General features: G+C 48.8%; 1 protein-coding gene across 1 annotated transcript in view; it reads right to left on the bottom strand.

Moving 5' to 3' along the window:
• TG (thyroglobulin) overlaps positions 1-20,870 on the bottom strand; it is a 234,772-nt gene that overhangs the window by 138,909 nt on the left and 74,993 nt on the right. Inside the window, exons 28-34 of the mRNA XM_077167733.1 lie at positions 12,304-12,369; positions 10,876-10,956; positions 7,783-7,920; positions 6,773-6,949; positions 5,681-5,792; positions 3,245-3,324; positions 2,374-2,517 (exon numbers count right to left, since the gene is read on the bottom strand). Of these exons, the coding sequence (XP_077023848.1) occupies positions 2,374-2,517; positions 3,245-3,324; positions 5,681-5,792; positions 6,773-6,949; positions 7,783-7,920; positions 10,876-10,956; positions 12,304-12,369 (798 nt within the window). The remainder of the gene's footprint in view (positions 1-2,373; positions 2,518-3,244; positions 3,325-5,680; positions 5,793-6,772; positions 6,950-7,782; positions 7,921-10,875; positions 10,957-12,303; positions 12,370-20,870) is intronic.

The following is a 20,870-nucleotide window of genomic DNA, read 5'->3' as shown; positions in this document are numbered from 1 at the left end:
AGTGTTTATTGACAGGACGACTCTGAATTTTTACTTCCCTGTCCTGTAGCTCCTGGTTAAAAGTCTTGAGCCTTCGGCCTTACTCCCACAGGCACATACGTTGGAAAAAGTTAGTGTCTGTGTAGTCAGATGAAAAGAAACAGAACAGGATGAAATGAGGTGGGACAACAAGCACCTTGGGTTCTTTTCCTTGCCAACTCCGGCCAAGATGTTGTAATACTCTGGTCTGATTCCCATTACATTTTTGAGCAAGTGAATTATTTCTTAAGCTTCATTTTACCCAACTTTTCCCTGAACAATCTAAAGATAAAAAGTAACAGTTTTCAGTCTTTGGTGCAGTAAGGAGATGGGAAGGTGTGGGGCTAGACAGCTTTGAGGGTTAAGAATTCAGCTCAGACTCCCCCTAAATGCCTAGAGCTGGTATCCAGCCTCCCGCAGGGGCCAAAGTCATATGCAGGCGTTCACTTCGCGCCTGTAAGTTAAAGCGGGGTGACTGCTACATATGGACCCCTCTCTCCTAAATAGATACCCACTGAGGCTATTTAATTATACAACCTGATTTTTTTCTTAAATTCAAGATGCTAAATTAAATAAAAATCCAACAGAGTGAAATTAAGTCAAGTTACAGGATGCTCAAGCTGGACCACAGGAGGGATGCTGCCATTCAGCCTGTTGATAATTAACTCCAAAACAAACAAAAAAATCTGCCATGAAGCCGAGAGGCCCTGAACCTCTCAGGTTGCTGGATAAGGTTCCAAAACAAGGGGCCAAACCACCGGCTGGTTTGGTTTGTGAGTTCATTAGTCAACTTTTTTTTTCGAAGTTATTAGTCAATTGTTTGCTGGTCGAGTTGAAGGAAAATTAGTCAGACAAGGTGTCGACACATTTTAAGATCTGATCACTTATGGGATTTTGAAGACCCTTCAGGGAGCAGCTTCATACAAAAGGAACAGTGTAAGTTTTGAGGTCATCCAATCTGGGCTTGCAGTCTGACCGCTTCTTCCTAGACGCATTGTCGGGGTCAAGCTACTTCAACTTTCAACTTTTCCCTTTCCTCATCTCAAATGGAAACGCTAATGCCTACTCCATAGGGTGGCATTCAACGATGTACCCCACGTAGCAGCATCTGACCCCCAGTGGGCACCTGGGAAGCGCCGGGCATCCTCACCTTGCCTCCGTGGGGAAAGTGCACCGGGTCACGTGAGGAATGTGGACACCGACTTTGTGGACCTCGAAGGTTCTTTCTGGATCACACATGCCAGGACTCTAATTTCTGGGGCAAGCAAGTATCAGCACCCATCCTATATTTATTCCGAAACTAAGAAGGAACCCAGTAGTGAGAAAATGAAGATACTAAACCTCAGACTGGCCTCCCGTTTTGATACCAATTAAGACAACGTTTTCCATCTTTTGGTGTCTGGGATCCCTCTGTGAATTTGCTTTTGGGGCACAGGATGTGGCATACAGTCTCTAGGAACTCACCTACTGCTCCCCAAGTCCCCACATCCATGAACACACAGATGTAAGACATAATAGGACCTCAGGGAGTCTCAGCCACGTATTTTACCAACAGAGAAGCCAAGGTCCAAGGAAGTGGTATGATTTTCCTGAAGACAAATATATAGGAGACAGCAGATTTGGGAAGACACTGTCTCCTAATTCAGTCAGGTAGTCACTGCACCATGCAGGCCATTCATTCATCAGTTTCAAACTGAGGCCCACATTGAGCCCCTACTGCCTTGGCACTGAGCTTCTAACTCTGTGTACATTGTCAGATACATACCAGTTGTCCCCCTTCCCTCCCTAAGATTGCCATGTGCCACACTGTCCTAATCGACAAGGCAAGAAAACCAAGGAAACCCTTCAGAGTGTATATCTGTTGATTTTGCCTGTCCAGCAGCAGCATCCCAGTTATACTTTGGGAACCTCTCCTCTCCCAGAGCAGACCATTTTTTGAGCCTGCCAATCAAGCTGCCCCACACTTCCTCTGGCAGTGGGTGGGCTCATAGCCCAAGTTAGGCCAAATTCTCTCCCTTCAATTTGAAGCTTAAATATATCAACCAAAAACCTCTGGAGCAAATCAATGATGATAGCAGCAACCTGAAGAGGTTATCCATTAGTTTCAGTTAAATCTATCTATGGAGCTGGCCCTACTCCTTCTTTTCTGAAACCTAGTTGTTCATTTAACCTGGAGTCAATGAGCAAATTTCCAATAAATTCCTTGCTGCTTTAGTTAAGTAGAATCAGTTTCTATTGATTATACCCAGAGAATCCTAACCAATCTCTCCCCAGTCCGAAAGCATCTTTCTAATGCCTGGTTGAGAAACAGTCCACTGAAGATGCCTATGGAGTTGGTAGGGGAAGGTGACTTACCAGGCTTCTGGTACCAGCCAAAGGGATAGGTGTGGACTTCAGTGTCAGGAGAGCTACAGTCCAAAATGCGCCAGGCTCCTCCAGTTTCCTCGCTGCATGTCTGAACTCCCAGGCTATTCAGAGTTAGGCATGTCATCTCTCCTCCTGGAGTGAAAAGTAACCAAAAGCAGGCAAATGGTGATACGCAGAGATTTTAATGGAATGACAGAAAGTCTGCAAACCCATTAGGTTTGGGACATTAAGGACTGTTAGAGTCTAGGCATGGCTGTAGTCAGTGGGAATACACAGATGAAAGACCTGCTACCTGGACGTCAGGAGCTTCGGGTCTGAGGACACAGGGGTGGAGGCAGCTAGTACTTACGGAGCACCCAGCACGTGCCTCAGCTGTGCTAGGGCTTTGGTCACCTCTAGCACTTGGTCCTGACACAACCCCATGGGGGCAGGGAGCATTTGTATCCCTTTTTACAAATAGGAAACTGGGGCTCAGAGAGACACACCACATTCCCAACTGAAAGGAGCTTGAACTACAGATAGTGTGGCTGGATCCAAAGGTCACTCCACTAAGCTGCCCAACCTGGCTTGAAAGACGAGCAGAAGGCAGCCAAGTGAAGTGTGGCAGGAAGGTGATGTGGACCAGGTAGAACTGTGTGCGTAGTTAACAGGGCAGGGGACCAGGAGCCAAGTCCCAGCTACCGCATTTATTAGCCACCCATTTCCACCCCCAGCCCTGCTTTCCTCTCTGTGAATGAAGATCTTCCTCTCCACTGACCTCGAGAGGATGCTGAGGGTTGGTTAAGATCATAGATGTGAATGTGTTTTCTAGACTGTAAAGTGCTGTGCACAGGGATGAGGGAGATGGTATCATCATTACCTTTTAACTGGGACACATTTAGAAATCCAAAGCCAGTGCAGCATGGGTCCACGTCACACCATCGTTCACAGTCAAAAAACCTGGTATAAGAAGAAAAGGAGACAGTCCTGAAGGTTTTCACTGATGGCCCAGGACCCTGCTGAGTGAACTGAATTGTAGTGATTCTTACTTCTGGGGAGTCTGCTTTCTTATCTTTTTGACTATCTTGTTTGGGGGGGGGCTGGCCAATTTACATGGCTGGATTCCATAGTTTTGAGGTTCTTTCTGAAAGCAAAATTCTACTATTTTCTCAGCAATGTTGTGTTGCCATCCTTCATTCACTTGTTCACTCATCAAGCACATATTCTGGGACTATACTGGCTCCAAGCCCAGCCAATCTGGGATCTTGAAATGCTCCTACAATCCTTTCAGATAAGGACAAAGCTTCAGTGTGGGGCTCTGGAAAAAGGAAGAAATGGTAGAGAAGGTGTCTCCAACACAGGGGCAGTCCATGGGCTTCTACAACCCAAGCAGATACCTGTGGAAGCAGCAAAGAGCTTGGCCTCCCCACTTTATCACTTTGCAGCATAGACTAATCACATTTCAAGAATACAATTCAGTTTACTGGGTCAGCACAAAGCAACCCTCAGCATCTTTCTCACTTACCAGCTCAGTGTGGCCACTATATCCCACCCTCAGCTTCTAGGCCCATCCTGTTAGGAGGTGATATTAAGTGGTTCCAAGCCAATGCGTCTGGGCTCATTCCAAACCCACTTGCCCTGACCTGAGTCCCAGTTCTGATCACTTATTTCTGACTCCTGAGAGTTTGTTTAATTTCTCAGTCCTCTTTTGGTGTGGGAACTCTGCCTCATTCTTGCCATTTTCTTTCTCTATTTTAGCAGCCCCTGAACCCAAATTCCATCCCCAGCTGTTAAAGCCTATCTGCTGGGCAGCTTCTCTCGTGTCTCAATCCCTGTGCACTGTCTCCCCCTTATATGCCCTTTTCCAGAGCCCTGTCCACCTGCCACCTGCTGATTTGATTATCCACTCTTGGAGGCCCACTGCTAAGCTGGAGACTACACGCTATGCTTCTGTCAAACTACCCCCCTGTGGCTGCAGATACAGGGGCTTGCCTAGCTCTTCCACCCAGCACTGCAGTCAGGCTGACTCCAAGATCCAACTCTAATTTTCTTCCCCTCCTCCAATTAGGATCGGTGGTGTCCAACCATTTCTTAAGACAGGATAGCCTGTTTTGTCTTTGCATCTCCACTTTTGAACACAGATTTTAAACATCAGAAACATGACACAGTTTCATAACTCAACAACGCTTCACAGATCAACAGGTTATAGATCAATGACTTTTGAATTTTAAAGTGAAAAAGAATTATGGGGTGGGCTGGGGGGGGGGGGAACTTATTTAACATTCAGTTTCTTAAACCTCACCCCAGAAAATTCTGATCCCAGTAGGTCTAGGGAAGGACCCAGGAATGTGATTTGTGAAACAAGCCCTCCTGGTGATATTAAGGGGCAAGATCCATAGACTACATCATCTTTAATTAAAATAAGTAAGTGACAATGAAATACCTAAGCAAGTATTTTTACAGCCACAGTTCCTATATGCCTTGTGGTTCTATTAAAAATCACACCTGCTCTTCAGATTCTGAAAACAGCAGATTGAGGCTTTGCTGAGTAAGTTCATTACAATGCTTGACAATCTCATTAGCTGGCCTGGTGGCTTGGAGCTGTGTGCACCCCCAGAAAAATATGCTCTTAAACTTAATCCATTCATGTGGGTGTGGGCCCCGTGTAAGCAGGACCTAATGATGAAGCTATTTCAGTTAAGCTGTGGCCTACCTGGCTCTGGTTGGGCCTTAATCCTTTTACTAGAACCTTTATAAATATAAAGAGAGAGAGAGAGAAATGCACATCATGGCAGCAAGAAGCTGAAAGCAACAAAACCCAGAAGAGAAGGGAGAGACCACCAGACACGGGATTGCATCTTGCAGGAGCCAAGGATCACTGGCAGTCTGTCTTCAGGAAGAGAGCCCCACCTGATGATGCTTTCATTTGGACATTTTCCCAGCTTCAAAACTGTAAGCGAATAAATTCCCACGGTTTAAGCCCAACCCATTTCATGGTACTTGCTGGAGCCTAGAAAACAGCTGTCACGGTGCAGCTCAGAGTTTCCCTTTACCATCAGCTGACAGGAGGCTCAGGGCTAAATTCTGTGTTTAATACCCATATTTTACCCATATTTACCCATATTTACCTTAGCCAAGATTTTCAGATAGGATTATTTCCTTATTTACCTCTTCCTCACTTAGCTTTGGGTTTTACCATTTTTTTTATTTTTTATTTTTTTTTTATCGTTTGTCCCTTTCACTAATGTTCTGTCACCTGCTTTACACAAGTACAAGGGTCAATACGTCTTGGGGGAGGGGAATGGAAATAGCTTACCCATTAGAAACGGACTTTGCGGACATGGGCACTTTGTTCCTGATGGACATCCCCATCAGTTTTTGGAATGGCAGGCGAGTGTAAAAGTTCTTGATTTTATCTTTCAGGACAACTACAAAAAGGAAGAAAAAGAGAGATTTGTTGTATCCATGAAAATATGAGGTCAAGGGAGTAAAAACCAGATGAAAGCTTCCAGTTAAAAATGGACAGATTAACCTCTGCTCCCTCCTCAAATCTTACTAAAATGGTAAAAGGATTATTTTAAAGGCATGAGTCCACAGGGATAAAGAAAATAGGAGAGGAGATAGCAACAGAATTTTGAAAACTACAGAGGAGGGAAATCTGACTTAATAGACTTCAGAAAGCTGACTCCTCAACCTTCTGTGGGAAGGATTAAGAAGCAACCCAAAACACCATGTGGAATCCCAAAAGGCTTAAGTATCTCCAGTACTCAGGGGTGAAGGTGGGCTGAGAATGGAACGATTAGCTGAAAAATCTCTTTTAGGAGCAATTAGGTTGCCAGATGCCCTCTTTTGCTTTCCACAGCTGACAACTGCCCTGTCCCCACATGGAAGAAGATGGAAGCTTTATTCTCCGGAAGGACAAAAGAGAGGGTCTCTCCAGATCAGGAAGTGCCAGTGGAGTCAATGGCACGGGTGCCACATTGAAACCAGCGAATCATTTCAATTTAGTCTACATAGTGAATATTGAGACACCACTCCCCCCACCCCCCAACCTTATTTGGTTCCCAAAACACTAGCAGCCAGGCCTGTGACCCCCAGGCCAGGTATTGCAAGAGAGTCCTACGGAAGACTTAAAAATGCTGACCTGAGGGATTCCCCAAAGGAAGGTCCAGTCAGATTATACTACAAGGAAAGCTAAAGTCATCAGCTCCCACTGTATATACTCAGAACTTCCCAATCAGATTTGAGCCCCTCTCTCAGATCTGAGTGGAAAAGCAAGAGTCACCAGACATCCGAGTAACCTCCAGCAAAAGCCTAGGACAACAGAAAATGCAAGGTGGCAATGTCTTTGGGGAAACGAAGACTGTGCAGGGTGGGAGTGCTTGTGCAGATCCCAACAAGCCCTCACCTTTCCTCCGGAACAGGGTCTGCGGCCGGTGGGGCAGGATCACTCCGCAGCCCTTGAGATTGGACTCCATGACATCATCACACACCTGAGCCTCCGGGTAGAGGGTGCAGGTGAAGTATGAGGGTGAACTATCTGTTACTGCTGTGAGTTGGCAGAAAGAGGGCTCTTGGACACAGCCTACGAAAAGAAAATATTTGGTGTTCAATCTTTAGAAAGTCTACAGGGGAGACTTACTTCTACATGGTTCTCTTGGAAGACACACCGAGCAGGAATTCTTCCTCTGCAGGGCAGAGACCCATGGTAGTCAAGGCTGTCCAATCTGGAAGGCACAAGCTGGGGAGAGGGGCCTACGTGGAACAAAGTCTGTGTGTCCCTGTCTAAAGGCAGAGTCTAAGGGACTGAGGGGTGAACCTCAAACTCAGCAATACATGATCAGGGAGGGTAAAATTTCGTTTCATCTATACATAATCATCTCAGAGGAAATCGGGATGGATAGACCAGAGGCCAAAGGACTACAAAACCTTTTTAAATTTGGTAAATGACTTCCCCTGCCCCTACTTGCAAGTTATTCTTTTCCACCATTGTGTGCAAGTTCCGTGAGGCTAGGGGGATTGTTGGTTCTTATGCTATTATTCTTTCATCTCCAAGGTCAAACACAAGGACTGGAATATAGTGCATGCTCAGTTACTGCTGGTTGAGTAAAGGACAGATGGATGGATTATGGATAGCTGGACAACCGGCTGAGTGGGTGGATAGATGGATGGATGGATGATTAATGAATAGATGGGTAGGTAAATAGATGATAGGTTCTGAGAGGCGAGTAGGAGCCAATTATATTGCAAGCTTCTGAAAGATAGGGGTCATGTCCTGTCTTTCTTCTGGTTCACTCACGGTCAAACTGTCATCCCTGAGTTACGCCATGTTTGATGTTTCTCAAAAGTTGTTAAGCTAGGCTGGGAATACCTGAACAAGGGCCTAGAAGAATAATGAGGAGATCTAAGGATACTTACGAGAGAGGCACCACAGGTTTGCCTGTTGAGCTGAAAATAAGTGTTTGAAAAGCCAGTGCTGCTGGCTGGGCAGACGGCGGTTTCCATTGACAATGACCTGGTTAAGATCCACAGGAGAGAAAAGCTCTGTGGCCACATCTGAAAAGGAAGGAAAAAGTCAACTTCATTTACCTTTATCTTTACAGTGAATATGAGAAAGACAGACAGAGAAATTGAGACAAAGAAAGAACTAGAGTTAGAGAAAGAGACAGTTATTTTTAGGCTGATTCCAAAGTAGTTCTGGATCATTGTACCTGACGCCTGTCCCTGTGCACCACCTGGCACTGCGCAGGGCCGTGCCGGCACCTGGGACTCTTCCCTGGACTGTTGAGCTTGCACAGGCAGCCCTGGCGGCCTCATCCCTGGAACTTCAGCCCCAAACATGCATGGCATGGTGGATGTGCTCACAGATATTTGCTGGGTGGAGATGAATGCCGGACCCCCTTCAGTTGATACTTAGTTTCAATATATTAAGAAGAATCCACTTTCTACTTTTTCTCTTAAAATTCTGCACCCCCCTTAATGGCAGGGAGGCCAGTGCTGGGCTTGCCAGATGGGAGATTGCTTTTATTGGCATCCCTGGGTTTCCCTTAAATACTCTTAATAATTGCAGTAACATGCAGCAGAAGGGGAGAAACCCTCACTAGGCTTTGGACCTGAGAGGCCATTCTCGGGCAGCTGAGAAGTGGAGTCCAAGTCACTGAGTGCATGGAGAATCTTCTGGCCCTGCCTCAGAGAAGCAGAGAGAAATGGTTTCTACCACAGGCACTCATCTCCTTAAGCCCAGGAATGTAATCCACTAAGAAAGGGAAACCCAAGCTGAGTTCTGTCTCCCTTGGAGAACTGGGCTGGGACCCAAGTGCCCCTCTGGGGCTGGGGCTGGGGTCCATCCTGTGGGAATTATGTGATGGTTTTGCAGTTGCAGCCCCAGTTCAGTGTATAATGATGGATTTTACAAATGTTCTCAAATGCCACGCCATCATTCACATTTCCATTGCCATGAGCTGGATGGCTGCCCCTCAAAGGCATGGCTTAGGTCCGGGGCTATCAATGTAAGGCTCTGGGGGCAGGCACGGGCTATCAGGAGGGCAGGGACTGGGTGGGGACCAGGGTAAACTAGAGGGCCATGTCCTGAGGAAGGCACAGCTCAGTTAGTCCAGCAGGTGGCTGCCAGTAGGAAATGTGAAGCCAGTGTCTCCGGGGCTTCTCCTCCATTCTCAAGAGAAGTTGGAAGCCTGAATTTTTATATAAAATCTCCCTATATAAAAATATTGGCTTAATGGGAAAAAAGTCTACCCTACCAATGAAACAAAACTTCTCTGCTCAGCGCTCACCCCCTTTGCCCATGCAGGGTGGTTGCTGGTGTACAAGCAAAACCGAGACTTCAGAGTCAACAGGCCCCGGTTTGGGTCCTGGCACTGCCGTTTGCTTAGTGCTAGACTGTCCTGACGCGGGAAACCGAGGCACTCTAAGCCCCAAGCTCCCCAGAGGTGACCTGGGAATCATGACCCCAACCTGTAGGGCTGTCATCTCATTCATGACATGTGAGAGGACGTATGTGAAGCCTCTGGCACACGGGACCTCCATGCGGGCTGGCTCCTTTCTGCCCACCCCACCCACCACCCTCACCCCCGCGAGGTTTTCAGGTTCCCAGCAAGAAGGCAGTGCCTGGCTCCCAATGCAGAGTCAACTTGCTGATTTGCCAGCACAGGGCAAAGGCCAGGGATGTGAGGAGACAGGGCATGCAGGCCAGGGACGCAGAAGGAACCATCAAATGCTTGGGAACAAAGAAGGGTGTCCTTGATCAGGCGGCCCTCCCTCCAAGGCCCTGTGGCAAAAATTAAAGCTTCCATGGGAAAATCTCTGAAGGAGCAGAAGACACCTACTGCCAAGGGGAGCAGGACAGGAACATATACTGTGACCCCGGTTTCAGATGCCGAACCAAGTCCTACAATCTCCCAGGTGTTGCAGGGAGAGAGATGGGAGGGGACACAGTTACGCTGAGTGCTCATGAGAGCCAGGCCCTGCACTGGGAGTGCAATCCCCCTTGGCATGTCACCACAGCCATCCACTTCTGAGCACTTGCTTTGTGTACTGTGCTGCACATAACTAATTCCCATCGTCACCCCACTACGTGGGCAGTTATTCTCACGTACAGAAACTGAGGCTCGTAGAAGGTGACTCCCCTGGGGTCACACAGGCAGAAGGAGGCAGAGCTGGGACAGAGCCCTGCTCTCCTGACATCAGAGCCTGCCCTTTGGACCAGACGCCATCCTCAAGGCACACAGCAGTTCTAGGAAGGCAACGGGAGCTCATCATTGCTAAGCAGCTGCTGTGGGCTGAGCCCCATATTTGGTGTTTTATGTCCATTATGTCATTTAATCTTCATAAGAACTCTGGGAAGGGAAACGAAACTGCCATTTTGACGGCGTCTGCTGGGTGCCAGGTGTTTCACCAGTATGTCATTTAACGTGAAGGCGGGCAGGACTTTCCTTCTGAACGTGAGGAACCCAAGTCTTGGAGTGGGCGAGCCTTTGGCTGACAGCCGGCGTGCACAGGCACGAGTGGTGGGTCACACCTCGGCCTGTGCACCGCCCTCTCGAGGTTTACCTTCACGCCGGACAACTGCTGTGGGCTCTGCGTCTGAAAAGTCTCGAATGTCACATTCTGCCCCTCTCAGTGTATGCATTCCTCTCTTTCACGGCATGCAATGCCCCTTTCAAGCCTCTCATAGACACCTCACGCATCAAACAATTCCAGAACAGATTAATTCTGCTTACTACTCTCCAGGGTGTGAGCTAAGCCACTGAGCAGTTAGATGAATTTCGCTCTTTAATCATTTTCTGGGTTTTTGTTATTATGCTCCTTTATTTGTCCACGGCAGCGGTGAATTTGCAGTGGTTCAGCCTTCCGTGCCATGCCAGCTGCCCATCTACGGAGCTGACCGGGGTCAGAGGCTTACGGGGGAGGCTGTGGCTCAGGGTGTCGCTCAGCCTGCTCACCGGCCGGCCCTTGCCCCCGAGGCCCACGCGTGTAAAGCTTTCAGGCAGGTACCTGCTGGTGTCGGAAGGGCTGGCCTCTGCACGGCGCCGCCTGCACATCCCGTGGACTGAGACTGAGACCCCATGTCCGCGCCTAGGAGGAAGGACAGGAGCCACTGTGACGCGGGGGCTCGGAGCCTCGTGGGAATTCTCAGGGCCCACGCCATGTCCCGAGACAGGCCTCACAGGGAGCACCAATCACCCTCTTAGTATCGTTCCTGAGAGTTAAGTTATTTATGTTCCTCCTACACCTTTGTGAAGGCAGGGTGTAGGATTTCCCAAAATCTTCCTTTTGAGAAGCATGAGGCTCCGAGAGGTGAGATAATTTACCCCAGACACTCAGGTGGCAAGAATCACTCAAATGGACCAGAATTTGAGATAGAAAATAAAATGTCCTCTACCTGCCCACCTCGCAGGCCTGTCCGAAGGAGGAGAGTGAAGGACCGCATCCAGAAGGTCCAGGCAGGTGGCCCGCAGCCTGCTCTTTGCTCCCCGCCCCGCTGCGCCCTCCTCCGGCCGCCCCAGGCCTGGCCCTAACTGGCCCCTGCTGTGCACAGGCCCTGTTCCGCCCTTGGCAGCTTCACCTCGTCGGTGCCCAAGCATTCTTTCCAGGTCCTCTGTTAGCTCCAGGCAAACAGAGACCTTGGGGGCTGAGGGATATGTTCAAGGTCACAGAGCGGCTAAACAGTGACAAGAGTCCGTGCTCATCACCACAGTCCATGCCCGGGGCTCCTCCCGCTCTCCTCTTCACTCTCGGGATGCGGGGTCACCAGGGAGGGTGCCGGACACAGGGGGAAAGCTCCCGAGGTCCGAGGACCTTCCTCCTGCCTGGACCCAATACTGAGGCCCCGAAGGGAATGGCCTGGGCCCCCTAAAGGGTCAGGCTGCCCCTCTGCCTCTCTCCCAGATGCCTCTCCCCGCCTCTGGCCCTGGGTAGTAACTCAGACAACATTCCAAAAGCTCAAAAGAGGCTGGGAAAGCAGAAAGGAGGTGGACTCTGAGTCCCCATTTTGCACCCCTTCCCATGCAACCATAGCAGCTTATCTCTAAGCAGAAGTTCCTGGTCCACTGGCCTGGGGACTTGTTCCATCCCCCTGAGCCTCAGAGAGAGAGAGAGAGACGCCAGTGGCCGAGTCCCTGAGAGCACAGCCCCTGTTGGTCTGCAGTGCTCTCGGAGCTCCCTCTTCAGCACAAGGGCTGCTTGTGGTCAGGGAACTTTATCTCTCAGGAACCTGGGACTTCCTTCATCCTCCTTACTTGGGTTTCCAAACTTTCCATTTTCCTTTTAGATTTTGTATCTGAAGAGGCATTGAGGCCCCACTATTTCACATAGCACGCTCGCTTGGGAAAGTAAACCTCTATGCTTTTATCTTTGAATGAGAAGTGAGACCACAATCTCATGTAACCAGTATTCTGCCTCACTCCCCACCAGGGAGCTTACCTTTCCGAAGATAAACTTGCTGGAAACTGATAACGGTATCTTGAGTTCCTTCCAGTGGGATCATACCTGCAAGGGAAGACTTTCGTGTTTATAATCTCAAGTGAGCTTGCCTTCATTGGCTACCCACCATTATCACCAACCGTCTCCTCACATCGGCCCCTCCTGGACTGGAAAAGTCTGCTTCCCACACAATGTGCACCCCCCAAAAGCCTCTTGGGGCTCTCTTTCAGTTCATAGAAAACCTCATATAAAGCCTTATCTGATCAGATCTCAGGTGTCTTGCTCTGGACACCTAAGGGACCAGCATGGCAGGGGGCTGAGCACCTGTAACACGGGAAGGTTCCTTAAGGAATGGGGAATTGGCTTAAAGAAAACAAAGTTCATAGGAGATTCAAGAACTGGGTTAATTTCCCAAATCACTTCACTCCACTCCTCTGAGGTTCTTGCCTCACTGGTCAGTGGGGACAGGAGCCAGGAAGACGGGACAGCTGCCTAGTCACAGCTAGGATCCCCCAGTAATGGGTAACAGCCACTATTTAAGGTGTTACCAGCACTATTAAATTTTCTATTTTGCCAGCCTACCCTCCAGGTGCCACCTCAGTGAGAAAGGATTTGTCAAGCCATTGCTTGCTGGTCAGGGCTGCCTCTTTTGCCCTGTTCAGCCCTAAGTTCCTGCCAATTCCCCTAGTGATAGAAACAGCTGAGAAAGGAGCTCAGCAAGCACGTGGACTAGAGACATGCACCCCCACACCATGCAGGAAACACCCGCTGACGACCTCAGACACCAAGAAGTGTTCAAACTCAGTTAATTATTAAATGCCGTTTACTGAGTCATTACCTTTATCCAACACTAAAAGGATCATTTTCCATACTTTATCTCATTTAAATCTTGCAGTCATGCTATAAGGTAAGGTAGATACTTTTGTTCCCAATTTCCAGGTAAAGAAATCAAAGTCTAGAATGCAAACCAGAATTGAAACCCCAACTGTTTGGCTCCAACCCCACGCTCCAAACCACCACATAGGAAGAGGATAATATATTTTAGGAGTATGTCCATTCAACATGGTCGAAAGGTAAAGTTTCTTGTGCAAAGCTAGTGCACTCCTCTATCTAGAAACCTCAGCTATCAGAGCAATGGGTGCCCCGGGGTGATCATTTGCTCCATACCATAGGGTGATCCAAGCTGTGCCCGCTTTGGTTTTGCTTCTGAAATGGGAATAAACCATGCTACTAGAACTTCTCACGCTGCCCAGCAGTGAGATGACATGTTTCCTTAAAGGGCCGCCAGTAATCCTCCCTTGGCCCCTTCAGAAGGTAGAAATCATTTATAAAGGATTGAGGAAGTAAAAACCAAAGGTATTTGGGAAACCTAGGACTTGGGTCATGGAATTTGGGTACTTGCTCTCCACGCTACGAGGGAGACCATCCCATATCCCCTTATCCTCCCACGACACAGAGAGGATGGGGTGGTGCCCCCTGCGTCCCAGGACACCCCTTTTGCTCTGGGGGCTCTGGACAGCATCAAAAGGGAAATCAGAAGAGTATAGTTTAAAAAAATCTTTTCAAACCAAACATATTTGCTGAATTGATCTAAAACTCTCACTCTCCCCAAGTACATGCGCTTTTCTGGGGAGGCAGGGAGGATATAGATATTTTAGGCAATACATTCTGAATCTTATTTAGCCCATTAGGAGATGGAGAAATGACAACTTGTCTCTAAGTTTTTTTATGGCCTTCTAAACTAAGCCTAAAACCAATGACAGCTTTAGGGCAGTTTACCATGGAACGGTACTGAGCATTTAGACATGGGTCCCCAATAAATCCCATTCCAGTGCCTTCTTATGAACAATAATCCACGAGCAGAACTCCAAGAGGAGGGACCCCAGCTCCCAGCAGTCCCCCATTCTGATGTGAGGGGAGTGGGTACAGCGTTCACTTTGTCTTCACCACATTATTTATGGGGTGTGTCCTGATTTATACAGAGTGGAAAATCAAATCCAACACGCCCTCCCCATCACCCAGAGAAACACAGGCACCCCCCACCCAGCACCCTCCCACAGAAGCGGCCTCAAGCCCCACGCCCTGTTTTTGGCCCTGAATGTGCTAATAGGCATGCGCTGATAGGGACCAGGCCCCTTTAGGTGGTTTTCATCCACTTCCCGGCAAAGGAGCTCTGTCTCTTCCAGTCTAGAAAACACGACACGTTTTAACTTAAATCTGCCTCCCATCCTGTGATAGCTAGCAGGAGTTTCAAAATTCAGTTCCTTGCAATTTGGTTCTCACCACTCTGGGCAGCCTTACTCTCAGATATGCCAGGCACATCTAATGCTTGGCTCCAGGCCTTGACATTACTGCATAGATCTTTTCTCTCTGCCTAGAACTGTCACCCCTTTCACTGGACTACCCCCTACTCATCCTTTAAGACTCAGATTCGCATCACCCTGTGGAAAGGCCCCTCTGAGCCCTCCTTCTTTGGATTGCACAGCATTCAGCCAAGACCTGATTCTAATCGTCCTGCCCTGTGGCGAAGCATGAGCTCACTGAGGCTGGGGACTAGGCTGCATCCCTCTTTTTACTGCCCACCCCTAGCATATCCCTGGCACAGAACTGGGGTTCAGTCCGCACATGAATGCAAGGAAGAATGAATGAGGGAAAGGAAAGCAATCAAAGACACAGGGCCTTATCTTCCCAAGCCTAAGAAGGCAGGTCACCAATTTCATTTCCCTAAGACACACTTCGAACCTTCATTCCCTCTCCCCCACCACGTCCCTGCCGCTTCCCTGGGACAATATTGTGAGAGGTGCACGGCGACTGAGGCCCACCCCATGGGCGCCCTCCTCTTCCCTGGCGGACAACGCTTTAAGGTATAAGGTGGTGACCCCTGTGCAGCCAGCTCCTCCCCTGGCAGCTGGGCTGGGACACGGGGTCACACAGCACACCTGACGCACAGCAGCACTCCCCAGAACCCAGGCTGCAGGACAGCAACTATTTAGAACATCTGAGGTTTGGCAGGAAGCTGGGTTCTTCAGTATTTAAGGGTGAGATGTGGTCTTAATTTACTTTAGGATGCCCTCAGGCTGGTCGGGACCCTAAGCCTGTGCCCAGGAGACCTCAGGGAACATCCACCCGCTGCAGCCCAGAAACCCAGGCCCTCCCAAGTGGGGCTATCTATACCCCAGTGCCAGGGGTTCTGCAAATCAGCTAGTGAATGCCAGACAAGTATACTTAAGGGTGGAACTGTAAACGCATAAGGCAGGTGCATTACCAGATGTGTACAATTAAGGGTGGCATTATAAGTGCATAAAGCAGGTTCATTGGTTAGAAAAGCTGGTGCAGCACTCCCATCCCACAGCCCCTGGGCCCTGGGCTCCATCCCACAGCCCCCGGTCCCTGGGCTCCATCCCACAGCCCCCGGTCCCTGGGCTCCATCCCACAGCCCCCAGCCCCTGGGCCCTGAGCTCCATCCCACAGCCCCCAGTCCCTGGGCCCTGGGCTCCATTCCCCAGCCCCCAGCCCCTGTGCCCTGGGCTCCATCCCACAGTCCCCAGCCCCTGGGCCCTGGGCTCCATTCCCCAGCCCCCAGCCCCTGTGCCCTGGGCTCCATCCCACAGTCCCCAGCCCCTGGGCCCTGGGCTCCATTCCCCAGCCCCCAGCCCCTGTGCCCTGGGCTCCATCCCACAGTCCCCAGCCCCTGGGCCCTGGGCTCCATTCCCCAGCCCCCAGCCCCTGGGCCCTAGGCTCCATCCCACAGCCCCCAGTCCCTGGGCTCCATCCCACAGCCCCCAGTCCCTGGGCTCCATCACCCAGCCCCCAGCCCCTATGCCCTGGGCTCCATCCCATAGCCCCTGTGTCTAGGCACTGACTTGGAGGAATCTGGGTCAGCTGACTTTGATGAGAAGGTGAGCGAGTTCTGCTGTGAGAATATTCACTGTATGGCTCTCAAATGAACACTTCAAACCAGATGCATACAAACACCTAAAAGAACAGAGAACTAGGCTTCACCAAGAACAGGCACTGCAACTGCTCCTGTGGTGGTTTGCTAATACCTGCTTGTATGTGTGGCAGGATTCAATCTGAGACATGCCTGCACTGCACACTGCAGCGGGGTGTGGCAGGAGACAGCTGCTCTCATCAGAGACTGCCACCACGGAGAGGGCCCCGCCTTCCGCAGTGACCAAACTGGTCCAAAACAGCTATTCTGCTTATGAGAGGTGATTGTCCTTCTAGAACTCCTAAAGTCTCAGAAAAGCCACTCCTTCTGGTCAGCCCAGGCCCACCCCCATGGACGGGAAACATGACACAAGGACAGTCTCCGAGGTCCAGCCCATCAGATGGTGCCAGGGTCCCAGCCTCAGGGACCGCGGCCTGGTCGGCTCACCTTCTCATCAAAGTCAGCTGACCCAGATTCCTCCAAGTCAGCACCTGCACACAGGGGCTATGGGATGGGCACAGGGGCTGGGGGCTGGTCGGCTGTGCCAACCCCACGGCACTCATGCCTGCTGCCCTCCCTCCCACTCTGGACAGTGAGCTTGCCTGCCAATGTGCAGGGCTTCACATTGTACCTGACCACCACCCCGCACCAAGTCAGAGCTGCATGAACGATTGTGGAATAAATGAAACCTGAGCTGTGCCACTTACGAGCTGGAAAACCTCAAGCAAGTTACTTAACCTTTCCAAATCTCAGCCTCCTCCTCAGCAAACTGGGAAAATACCATTTACTTCCAGATCTTAGAGGGGATGAATTGGGATAACAGATGCAAAATGAAGCAGCCACTGTCCATCCTCCCCTTTCAAGCCTCTAATTGTCAGCACCTCCCTGTGTGTCTGATGCTCTTTTTCTGGGAACTGCAAAAAGTCATGCACTGCTTGCAAAGTAGCAGGCCAGATGTCCGAGGAGTCAGTAACCCTTCCAGCTGTCATCAACCAAAGAATCTTGAGAATTGGTCTATAGATACCTCAGTTCCTTTGCCCCTCTGGTGGGGTAATTCTGAAGTGTGTGTTGGGCACTGATTCTCGGAGTTTCCTCCTAGGATTAAATTCCAGTCACCTACCAAGGGTGCCTTCTCCTCTTGTCCCCTTTGCCCCATGTCTCCACTGAAATCCCTTGGATTCCTAAATAAATAACACACCCGAATCCATGTCTCAGGATCTGCTACGGGGAGAACACACAAAGACATAAGACATAGTGGAAAGCATGCAGGAAGGACACAGTCAGTAATGGCTATTGTAAGTTGCTAATAAGGTCGTTTTTCATGGGCCATTTAGAGTATTTAGATACTCATCAGGCATCGGACCTAGACACATCAGGTCACAAGGAGTCGGATGGGTACAGAGTGAGCTTCCTGCCCCACGATGGTGGTCACCACTGATTCAACCCCAGGCTCCAGGCAGAGCTACACAATTGCTCAAGAATTTTAAGCCTTTTGGAATCAGAATGAACCCAGGAATATTTCTGCCAAGGCTTTTTTCCCCATCAAATTTTTAGTTTCTATGGATATTAGAGGACATTTAATCTGCCTGTTTTCACTCATTTGCCTTTCAAAACACTGTCAACAAAAAGCCATAAGCAGTCCCAGAGCTATCTAAGCCCTTTTTCTTAGAAATATGAAGGTCAGTCCAGCCAAAACCAAATAGTTGACAACAACTAGAGAAGCCCATCAAAAGAAGGCGATGCAGGTGCTGGGTGGATTTGTCTCTGGAAAACACACGTCAGCCCAGGTGCAGAAATCAAGCAGAAATCTGGTATTTCCAGCCATCACTTGTACCTGAGGACAGGCCAGGGAAACTCACAGCAAAAGGCACTGTCTTTTAAATTGCATAGAATGGCCTCTAGGTGCTTTAGGGGTTATTTGGTTGGTTTGGGCTGCTGGCACTAGAAGCCAGACCTAGCTTCCAGGTCATCCTGGATGGAGCTTGGCTGGTGTAAGACAAATGAGGAGAGAAGTGCTAAAAGGACATTTTTTTGTCCCTACAACCCTTTGTCAGTCTCTAAGATGGGCAAATGGGGCCCAGCATCCTTTAATAACTTTCACATCAGTAGCACTGCCCCCCACCCCCCACCCCCTACCCCAGCCAGGGATCCCCCGGAGAGCAAAAGCTTCTCTAACCTACCCTGTGCTGCACTACCTGGCCTGGTGCCTGACAGCAGCAGGTTCTCAGAAAATGAGGGACCGGATAAGGGCAGCAGGCCTTCTGGATGAGGGACTTGCCACACAACTCATGGACCTTCTCTACAGCTGCCCATGCTGTGAGCTTCTTACAACTCACATGACCCCACATTTTTCCTGGATCTTTGGTCCCCTTCCCACCAAAACACCAGCCCTTTAACGTTTTTGAAGTAGAAGATGCTATTAGCTGACACTAATTACCCAATGTCAGAAATATAGGAGGCCCCAGTGAGATGTCTGAGGAATGAAATTCTCAATTACTGGAGACTCTTTTATTTGCTGGTATAATGACAAGCATAACCCTGAAGTATTTCTGCTTCCAGTAAATTATATGCTGGACCCTTGCAGCAGAAAGGGATAACTTGGGGTGAAGTAGAACACTTCCACTGGTAGCCCTGGCCTCCAAAGCTTAAAGTTAGAGCTCCAGATAGAGGACAGTAAAGATAGTTTCTTGGAGTATGCCCGGTCATATCTCTGAACTTCAATCTCGTGGGTAAAATTGGGGTAATACAATTTCCTGCCTCACCAGATTGCCAAAAGGATCAAATAAGCTGACAGATGGGAAAGTACTTTAACATATTCCATTATGTTGTAATTTCCTGCAACTGGAAATCAATTCACTGATGCTTTATAAGTAAAGGCTAATTCTCCATTAACTGGACCACCTTGCCAGACCTTCATAATACTGGGCAAGCTGATCAATGAGAGCAGGAGGCCAGGATCTAGAAGTCCTGCTGAGCGCCTCTGTTGGATGCACAGTTAGGGGTCCAGGGACTCGGGGTTCAGAAAACAATGCCTTATACTGCAGCAGGCAGAACACACTAGCACTCCATCCTGCAATGTTTAAAAGTGTGCCTCATTGATCCCTGAGGCTCAGGGTAATGAACTGCTTCGGACAAGGTCACAGAGCTGGGGATGGACAGAAGTCCAGGTATTTTAAATCTTACATCTAGTATTACCACTCCATGTGCTCCGTGTGCATTTCTCCTTTAATCTGCCCAACCTCCCTAGGAGACAGAAGTCGTCATTAACCTCATTTTATAATTGGGAAGGCTAAGGCCCAGGAAAGTCACACACGAGTAAGCATTCACACTGGGATTTGAACACTGAGGTCTGATTCCAGAGTCTATATTTTAAGGCGTATCTAACTAATTGGTAAATGCGATGAAAGAAACTGACTCTCAACCAACTTTAGAAGTTTGTCTTTATTGTCCCTCCCTATGCTCTTTTAATCATTCTATGACCTGAAGTTGGTTAGCGCCCTGGAATCCTCACTTCTCTTTGTCTATGTCAATGTGCCCTTAGGAAAAGTTATCTATCAGCTATTCTCATTTTAGTGTGAATTTATCCCCCTGTGTTTCTTTTCCCAGGAGATGATTGTACATGGAGCCCTATTCTGGAAAGGAAGGTTCTGTGCCTTGAGTTCCAGATTTGAGGTGAACGCCCAGTCAATCTGCATAAGCGACCTGCAGCTCGGAACAGAACCCCATGAATCTAGGTCAGGACACCCAAAATCACATCATGGGGCACCCTACTTACAGCCTTGCCCTCACCCCAAAATAAACACACACATGTGCATGCCCACACACGGAACAGTGAAAAACAGACCTCAGACGTCAGTTAGTAAGCCACAACACAGCTACCGGAGCTAATACATGAACTCAGCAAAGTGGTGAGGTCCAAGGTCAACATGCGAAAAACCAGCAGTGTTTCTATCACCTGGCAGTGAACAATCTGAAGAGGGAATCAAGAAAAAAGTCCATTCACAATAGTAGCTAAAGGAATCAAATATCTATGAATAAATTTAAACAAAGTTGCAAAGGACTTCAACACAGAAAACTATGAAGTGTACCCAGAAGAAATCAAAGACCTAAAAACATAAATGGGAGAAAATTCTGCGTTCATGGCTTGAAGACCAAATATGGTTAAGATGTCAAGTCTACCCAAAGGAATTCACAGATCCAACACATTCCGAATAAAAATCCCCACAGCCTTCTTTGTAGAAATGGAAAAGCTAGTCAACAAATTTAAGTGGAAGGTAAGGCCTGAATAGCCAAAGTCATCATGAAAAAGAGGGTGAAGTTGGAGGACTCACACTTACCTATTTTAAAACTTACTGGAAAGCCGCAGTAATCAAAAGGACAGACATATAGATCAATAGAATAATCACGTTTATAGAAAACTGATTTTCAGTAAGGGTGCCAACACACCCAACTGGGAAAGAATAGCCTCTTCAGCAAACGGTGCTGGGAGAACTGGCTGTCTACATGCAGACAAATGAAGGTGGGTCTCTACTTCGCACTATGGACAAGTCAACTCAAAATGGATAAAAGACCAACATTGCCAAAACCACAAAACTCCTAGAAGAAATCAGAGAAAATCTTCAGGAAATTGTGTTAC

The sequence above is a fragment of the Tamandua tetradactyla genome, chromosome 6 (genome assembly GCF_023851605.1).
Source record: "Tamandua tetradactyla isolate mTamTet1 chromosome 6, mTamTet1.pri, whole genome shotgun sequence".
Classification (NCBI taxonomy): domain Eukaryota; kingdom Metazoa; phylum Chordata; class Mammalia; order Pilosa; family Myrmecophagidae; genus Tamandua; species Tamandua tetradactyla.
Note: the sequence above shows the minus strand (reverse complement) of the source record. Positions and strands in the feature narration are given on the sequence as shown.